At 41.0% G+C, this 8,910-nt stretch overlaps 1 protein-coding gene across 1 annotated transcript in view; it reads right to left on the minus strand.

Moving 5' to 3' along the window:
- The window catches only part of MYRFL (myelin regulatory factor like), a gene marked incomplete at both ends in the record, with an annotated part of 45,866 nt that extends 37,610 nt beyond the window's left edge, over positions 1-8,256 (minus strand). Inside the window, 2 exons of the mRNA XM_082310212.1 lie at positions 1,124-1,214; positions 8,211-8,256. Of these exons, the coding sequence (XP_082166338.1) occupies positions 1,124-1,214; positions 8,211-8,256 (137 nt within the window). The remainder of the gene's footprint in view (positions 1-1,123; positions 1,215-8,210) is intronic.
- Between the last annotated feature and the right edge of the window lie 654 nt (positions 8,257-8,910).

An 8,910-nucleotide genomic window follows, 5' to 3' on the forward strand; every position in this document is an offset into this window, starting at 1 on the left:
GGTTAACACACTACACTAAGCTACATAATAGCATATATACATGTACATTTCTGCTATGTTTTGTGTATAAAAGCAAAAAAATAACATTTTAAAGTTGTCATACAGGAGTTCATTAATCTGTTTAACCTGATACATATTTAGCTACTCTAAAAATAAAGGTTACGTATATTAATATACAACAACCTCTTCATTCTCCTTTACTTTTACAGCACGGGCAGAGAGAGAATCAATTCATTATTCATGATTTAGACAAGGTAGAAGCCTATTTAGCCCACTGTAAGTAAATATGTGTACTGCTGAGAGTGTGCAGAATGAAAAAATCTCATGTTTAATTATTTTTAAAACATCCCCTCTTGCTCTGCTTCTTAGCAAGTGCAAGTGTCAGCCCATTAATAATATTTTGCATTGAACAACAGTCATCTGATAGTTGTCTAGATGAAAGATTTGGGTTTGAAGTTTTTGATAGATCTGTGCTGCATAACTTTCCACCCTTGAGCATGACCCTTTGCATTATGTATCCTTTGTATCTCTTAAAGTTAGTCTCAGAAGAGATTAATGGACAGTTTCTCTGTTCTGAATGACGCATTAGGATGAAAACAGTAGCCCTGCTTCCCTCAGACTGGGAGGTTTACATTATTCTCTCAATTTATTATACATTAGTCTCACTTATATCACTTATTCTGTACATAAACACTAAACTAGCACTTACAGGAATATTGAAATAACAGCTTTGCATTTAATGCCACAATTAGCATAACAGTTGTGAATTATCCCAGACTTCATTATCATTCATTCTGTTGAACTACGAGATGACCATATTTCCATTACTGTCTGTAACTGATTTTTCCAAGTCTTCTTACACAGCTTCAAGCAACAATATAAAGAGAGCCACAATCCTCTTGAAACTCAAATTTCAGGTCTGACTGTTGCATTCGGATTTTATCATGGCACTAATGAAAACAATTTAAGAGCTGTTGCTAAGGAGTGGAATACTTACAAAGTAATACTTACAAAGTAATACTTACAAAGTAATACTTACAAAGTAATACTTACAAAGTAATACTTACAAAGTAATACTTACAAAGTAATACTTACAAAGTAATACTTACAAAGTAATACTTACAAAGTTCCAAACTCTGCATCACTACTGATGAATTCTTCCAACATACTTGTATCCACCATGGGATTCTCCAAGGCTCCATGGACATCTTGCCCTAAAATTAAAAATGTCAAAAAGACAGAAATTACAGGAGAGGAATTTGGAGGGAGTCGTCAGTACTTCAGACTAAGTAACACCGCCCACTCTCCTACACAAAGGAAAACCAAATCTTTCCTATCTTATGTGTAACGGATGGGTTACGCTTCTGGTTTTAGCCACTGGGAGAAAGGATGAGGGGAAATGCAGAGTAAAAGAGGCTGTGCAGGGGAAGATGAAGATGACACTGCAACGCCAGGCAAACACCAGTTCATGCATGGCATTAAGGCTTCGGTGAATTACCACAGCAAGTGGATGAAGGGCCCCAGTCTGCAACTGGAAAAGGGGGTTTTGACGCTAACGTCGTACTCTTTTACATTGGGATCAAAGCAGGCGATTGGGTCAAAGCTCAGACGTTCTCTCACACAGATCCACTTTCTGCATTGGTACTGCAAGTGAGTTTTTGAAACAGTTTAAAAATCCACCGTCCTTAGCTTAAAGAAAGCAAAAATAAAGTTTTAGAAATGTGTGATTGGTGGCTTCCTTTTATTTTCCCTGAAAAACTAACTTGTTAAATGTATTCATGAATGGAAAGGTTCAGTACTTTGTCCTTTGTTGCTTGGTAACTGAAGGCTATAAACAGATTTTATGATTATAAAGTCTCCGGAATTCATGACAACTTTTGTAGAAAGTCAGCCGGAACTCTCTAAAAAAAACAAACAAACAGAACTACTTTGTAGGCTCCCCACCTCTGCAGCAAGCCTTCCATAAACACAGGTGTGGCCAGCCAGAAAGCAAACGAGATAAGGACCTTGAAGTTATTGCTCTCTCCAGCGAGGCACAGGAGCTGTGCGTGGCTCCGTCCCACTGCTGCACCAGATGAAGCGGACCAGCCTATAAATCCGGCGCCGGGTGGCTCAGCCCCCAGCGGCTGCTGCCAACCGTTTCCCCTCAGCTCCGCCGCAGAGCAGGTGATCACAAAAGGTTGGTCACTGTCATCGAGCACGAGAGCAGTAACTGCCTTTGGGGCTTTTACTGTCTTCTCACTGTACTAGCATCAAGATGTGTGCATGGTAAGAAGTCGTATCATAAAATTTCTTCTGGTTTCTTTCCTGATGTCTCTGTCTGACGTGGTTTCTTCTTGACCCAGTGTTTAGATATTACTTAACTGCAAGCAGCATATAAAAATCCACTTCCACCACCTTGCACAAGAATTCCCTCGTGTGTCTGTCTTAATACATAAATTCACATTACTAATAAACATCTCCTAAATTGCTTCGGGATCACAGATTAATCTAGGCATCATTTGCTTATCACTACTGCAGACGGTTTGGGCTGCCTTTCACTGTGAGGTAGCAACTTGCAGATGTGCTACTGACAGATCCCTGCATCCCAACACACTGGCATTGTATACAAACCTGTCCTCGGCCCATCTGAGAACAGATTCAATAGGTGCAGCATACTTACTTGCCTCAGCAAAATTGTGTCATGGAAAGTCCCAAAGTAGCAGTGAACAAAGTACTTTGCAAAACCAGCTTGACAGCAAAAAAGAGCCTGGCTTTCTTCAGCAGCCTTCCTCAAACTTGCTGGATTCTCATCTTTTCATCTTCATGTCTGAACTTAGGATATCACCCCTTGAATCTCAAACACTTCTTCTGCTAATGTAGTCCACAGGAAAATGATTCAGTCACCTTCTCCTTCCTTTACCCACCTGCCCAAATTACCTGGCCCTCATGCAGAGCGATATAATTTTGTTCTTAACATGAGGCTAGAGGTCAGATACAAAGTGTTTTTCCTGTACCACAAAACCAAGAATTCCTTATTTTGACCAAGGTCAGAGACAAGCTCTTTTGAAGTACAGCTAGGAATCAAACAAGGACGGGGCCTTTAACATGGGCATCCCACAGTCCAGAGACTGCCTCAGTTGCTAAGTGATGACAACAGCAATATGTATCATCCCCTCTTAATCTCTCCACTTTGCATAAACAGTTAAATGGGTAGGATGAGGAGGAAGGAATAAGTAATTCTGTGCTGGGAGAGGAAGGAAGCACACCAGGAAGAAGACAGGCCACCACTAATGAAAGTTCACAATACAGGTGCGCAGAAGAGCCAGTACATTTGGCTGCCCTATAGAACTTTATTCTTTCTTTCTGAATGTACTTTCCAGGTCAGTGGCGTCGTGTGCTTGCACTGGCACCTGTTTCAGCAGAGGAGGAGCTGCTGGATCACATGCAAATTTATTTAAAATGGCGGCATCCATTTCACAGGCATTTGATCACAGTAAGTACTTAATAGGTACGGGCAGTATGCAAGCCAGGATATGCGGAGTCAGCAGCCTTTATCGGCCCGCGCTCGGGGATCTCTGCTCCCAGTCCACACTCCACACCGCAATGTGCGCAGCCAGCTCTGGGAAGAGTCTGATGCACTAGGTGACACATTCAGCTTTAGTGTCACGGTGCAGAGGATTGCCAGCTACACAAGAAACTGATGAAGATGAAAGGCCAAGACAGTGACTGGGGTTTCATATACAGTTGTTTGCAGAACAGAGTGCAGTCATAGGCAGCATATGATGCTATTTTTCCCATTTCTCCATAAGCTTCATATTCTGTTATTATCTCTCCTTCAATCTGAAGCCTAAAACCTGTCAGTTCTACCACTGGCTTCTGTTTCCCTGTCCATTCTTGCCTAGCCTGTCCCTATTCCCAGCCCCAGGCCCCTAAGGAGTAGCCCAAACTCCAGCCTCCTAATCTGACAGTTGCTTGCTTCATCTCTCTCTCTTTGGCAGACACCCCCTCCTTTCCCCCAGCCTTGAGGCTCATCACCTGGCTCCTCAGCTTCACTTCACACTCCTGCAGCCATCAGCCTCAGTCCCTGAATTACCTGCCCTGATTCATTCTCCCAACATTTCCATGTAGTGCCTTACATATGACCACATTTAAATCAGGGGCCTCCTTTTCAATAGTATCTAAATGCGAAGTGAAGGAGGAGGGACAGAGAACCAGAAATTCCTTGCAGTAAGTTTTATGTCTTTCCCAGAGCAGCCATTTCAGAGAAAGTCACACACTGTTCTGAATTTGGCTTAAACACAGCCATCACTTTCCAAAGGAGTACCCAAGTAACCAGGCTATTAGGGTGCTCTTTCTGCAAACATAAATTCAGTCCACAACCAATAAAATATTATGTCAAACTTCTAGTATTGATGAAAAATCAATACTAAACTGATCATTTCCTGACATTAAAAGAGGATGCCAAGAAGTTCCCAGCCAAATCCAACTACTTGTAGTAAGATTTGTGTTAAAACATCAGCTACTCTATACAGCGAACAATTCTTAAATACAGCTTAAGATGTAAAAATGGCACACAGAATACGGTCAGCGCTCAGTAATACCTGCTTGCTTAAAGAACAAATTCATCATGTTTGTTACAAACCCTTGCAACTTGAGGGAAATGTTTCTGCTTGAGAATTATTAACTGATTTTCATCGGAAGATACTTTACCACTACAACATGCCTCAGCACTCTGAGCTCCACTATACCGGCTCAGTGAGAAGTCCAGCTGAACTTCTTGACTTACACTAAGGTAAGTATTACTTACGGGGCTGATAGTTTCTTAACTTCTTTCACGCTGAAGGACTCCAAGTACTGGTCGCTATTTAAATTGTTCAAGATAGTCCAGTTCATTTTGACTGGAACAGAGCCATTGACAAAAGCTGCTGGGCCAGCAGAGCTCCAGACATGAACCTTGGGCACACGGCAGCAACAAACAGGAAAGGGTTAAGGACAGAAGAGCTGCAGCTGGCAGAACTGCAGCCAGCCAGGACACACCGCAGTCTCAGTTATTCAGCATCAGGAAGACCTATAACTCCAAGTGGTAAGGAGTGAGCTTGTGTCAAGATAGATGGCTTTTCCCAAAGTAACATTTTCCAGAGAAACAAAGCTTATAATTAATATTTTCAATTTCTCACTTCCTCTTTTATTCCTGTTAGAATCCCTCATCCTTAAAATGGGATAAGACACTTCTGGGGTTTAAGTGTTTTGTGTTTAACGGCATGTGTGTTCTGTGGCTTAATTTATTTACCAAAAGCCCTAAACTATATTCAGTATTACCCATGCAGGAGCATACAGAGAGGTGGTGATTCCACTGAGACTTCTTTAGATCACAGGGAGCCCTGAGACCAAACACACACATTTCAGACACCTCGAGGTACCTTCCAACAACAACAACAACAAAAGACCACCAAATTTAACAGTGTAACCCGGTTGGCCTTCATTCAGTTTCTCAACCCATCAATAACGTCAGCAAGAACAGATTGCTCTGCTACACACAGACAGGCACAAGAGCTAATCAGGAGCTCTGACCTTCCCCTGACAAATAGGAAGCTACTGATTAAAAACCGCCAAGTGTTTTAATGAAAAAGTATTAATTTCAACAGAAATCATAGGAAAAACTGTTCAAAGATGAAATCTCTAGTGTGGGAGGAGTGAAATGAGACAGAAAAGAAGACAATAACTTCCCAGAGCAGCCACTCGACAACAGAAAAGCCATTTACTCTTGAGAAAAAGCGAAGGTCAAATCCCAGTCAGAGTCGTATCTAATCTAGAGGTCTATTGACTATTGAAAGTAGTGATCAACAGGAAAATAAATATTATCTCATTTCCCTTGGAAAATAAACATTATCTCATGTCCCTTGAAAAAACTCCCTTTTCAGACTGTCCCCTCTCAATATTGCAAATGTGAGTTTATCTTACTAATCAGTGTCAAAACAAATATGCACTGTAAGGAACTAAAGCAACAGGGAAAATGGGATTCTTTTTACTCATGAATTTCAAATAATCTTACAAAACAGATCTATAAATGTGCTGAGTTGCCAGCTGATGCATTTGGAAGCCAAAACTGAACCACTGACGAAGCAGAGAGAGACTTCCTCAGTGGCGGCATTCTCCACTTGATATTGCAGGACTCAGCTTTTTTGTAGCCTTGAAAGACAATGTCCTAGTGCTGCTATGACTAATCTCGGAGGCCACCTAGTTAGAACTAGCAGTTTATTGCTTTTGCCTCATGAGGTGGCATTATAAAGCCAACCCACAAGCCACAGTGCTAAGCTGGAGAGAGGCCATCAGCTAAAGTCGGCCTTATATTCAATGAAGCTAAGCCCTGCTTGGAGAGTGCAAACCCTGCTTTAAACCAGCTCGCTCCCTTTGCAGATTTACCTATAGTTTAAGAGCAAGAGGAGCCTAGCTACTACATGCTGAATGAAAGAATGATTAGCTCTTGTAGCCTCGACATGTATCTAATCTCAGCGTCCAGATAATGAAATTCAGCCATCTAGCAGCATCCCTGCAGGCTGCATCGCGCTAGCAGACCTTCGTCGTATTCTAGCACTACACAGCAGAACCATGCAATGGTACTGAAGGAACAAAACCTCCGAAGGTGTTTCTTTTTCCTGCAATTAAATGGAATTGACAAGGCCTCTCCCCCTCATGCTGGCCCAGACAGACATTCTACTGAACTACCTTCTAAAGAGTTACATTAGGAATTCTAGAATTACAATTAGTAATTCTCATTAAAGAGCTCATACAGTTAAAATATCTGAGATACCTTCTACCATCAAAGTATCATCACAAAAGCCAACAGAACATAGCCCAAACTCCCTAGAGTCCTCTTTTCCAAGTCAGTTACTAAAAATGTTTCTGATTATGAGATTTTCTTTTTATATAACTCATGTCCAACACTATTTTGAGTATTTAACAGCTATACAGTGCATATTTGAACAAATAGCTTGATAAAAACAAACACCTTGATGAAAGCAAAGCCAAGGCAGTTTGTTAGCTTTTGATCTCCGTGACTTAGTGAACTTAAGAAACATGGTATGAATTCCCTAACATCTATAAAACAACGCATTTGCTGGCTAGCAGCCCTAGATTGTGGTTCACTGATTTAAATTTCTTGGCTTAAATACCTTTTCTTGATCAATGCTAGAGAATCTTTAATTTCCTAGTTTGAAACTAAAACTCAAAATTTAGAGTTGCCATCTCTCACCTAGACCAACAGAGTGCCAGGGGGAAAAAAAAAAAAAAAAAAATCACTTATTTAGCACAATGGAAATTAAATGCAGGGAAACAAAAATTGTCCATATTATCCAAAACAGAAAAGGTAGTTTTCCAAGTTAGTCTGAGACCAGTATGACATGAATACCTCCACAGGTAACAGAAGGAAAACAAATACAGAAAGAGAAGCTTGGAATTGAAAGGTTAATATTAAAAAAAAAAAAAAAAAAAAATGCAAAGTGTAAATTCAAGGAAGGGAAAGAAAAGATTTAGAAAATAGTAAAAAATACATAAGCGTTTGAACAGCCATTTTGAATCATGTTATGGCAGGGCCTGAGAAAAGCAATTTGATTGTAGAATCTATTAGAAAGTAAATTTTGTGGTAAGAGAAAGGCAGGAGAATAATGGGGCCTTGCTTGAATGTAAAATGTCTTTGGGAAAAAGGCAAGACAGATCCCAGGCAAAAAACAAAGAAAAATTTGAGGCTAACTTCTCAGAAGGATCCTGAGGACACTGCCACAACTAGCATTTTACCAGTTACAATCGGGCCATTTCAGAAGAATGATATTAGTGGAAAGAAACCCCTCTTTAACCTGACATGGTACGATAGAGCAGGAAGGGAGCTCTCAAACCTCGTCAAAATGGCTAAGGTTTCAGAAGTGAGAAATTGCACGGAGACCTCAGCCACTTCCCCGTTTTTCTTCCCGGCAGTAACCACGGCGGCACCGCAGGCTCTGCTGCGTCCACCTTCCCGCTGGTCTCCTGGCCAAAGTACAACGAAAAAGGCACTGCAGCGCATCTGTACCATTTGTGCCGTTTCATTCTGGTATCGCCTTACACAATAACTTTGTGTACATAGAGCTTTGGGTTGTGGGGCTCTTTTTCCTCTTCAATTAACCCCAAACAACTACTATATTTTTGCTGCTGGCAGAAATTGTTAAGACTCCCCCTTTAAACTTGACTCTTACCTTCAAAGAACTGCTGCAAGGCCTCATTTTCTCCCACCACATCCATGAAAAGCCAGTAGAAGTGTTTTGCTTTCCTACTGCTTGAAGAGTCCCACCGAGAAAAACGCACTCTTCCAGATGATTATGAACGTGCCAAGGAACGCGTCATGCTTTTGTCGGAGGTTTCAATGGCTTTGTCCCAGCTGATTTCATTCCTTCATAACTAGCGCCAGGGCTATACTTAAACTCTGCTACACATAAAGGAGAATCTGACAAGGCTTTTGAGGCAAGATGGTGATGTGCGTTCTTCCGTTCGGTATGCCTAATGCTCTTGTTTTAAGGACCTTTGGTCCCAGTACTAACCATAATTACACATGCGCAAGAAATGCAGCAATAAAAATTACTTATCTTGTCTCTGTACTTTCACACAGGTGATGCAATTAATACTACTGATGAAAGCAACAGTAAATCAAAAAGGCAAGAGCAAAGCCATCACCAGTTTCACCATATGCACTATCCCATTTAAGCAGCTGAGCATCAGACTATCCAGCTGCTCTAAAAAAATTCTCTCACAGCAGTTTGATTATAGGGAAGCAGAACTTCTACATTATTATTTTTAACAAAACAAAATTACAGCTTAACCTGTTTGTCTAAGGTAACACTGGAAAACATAAGAGAAAGCTGAACATTGAACAAAGGTCTTTAAAAGCTAGTAGCAAAC

This window comes from Platalea leucorodia, assembly GCF_965183815.1.
Source record: "Platalea leucorodia genome assembly, chromosome: 4".
NCBI classification, from domain to species: domain Eukaryota; kingdom Metazoa; phylum Chordata; class Aves; order Pelecaniformes; family Threskiornithidae; genus Platalea; species Platalea leucorodia.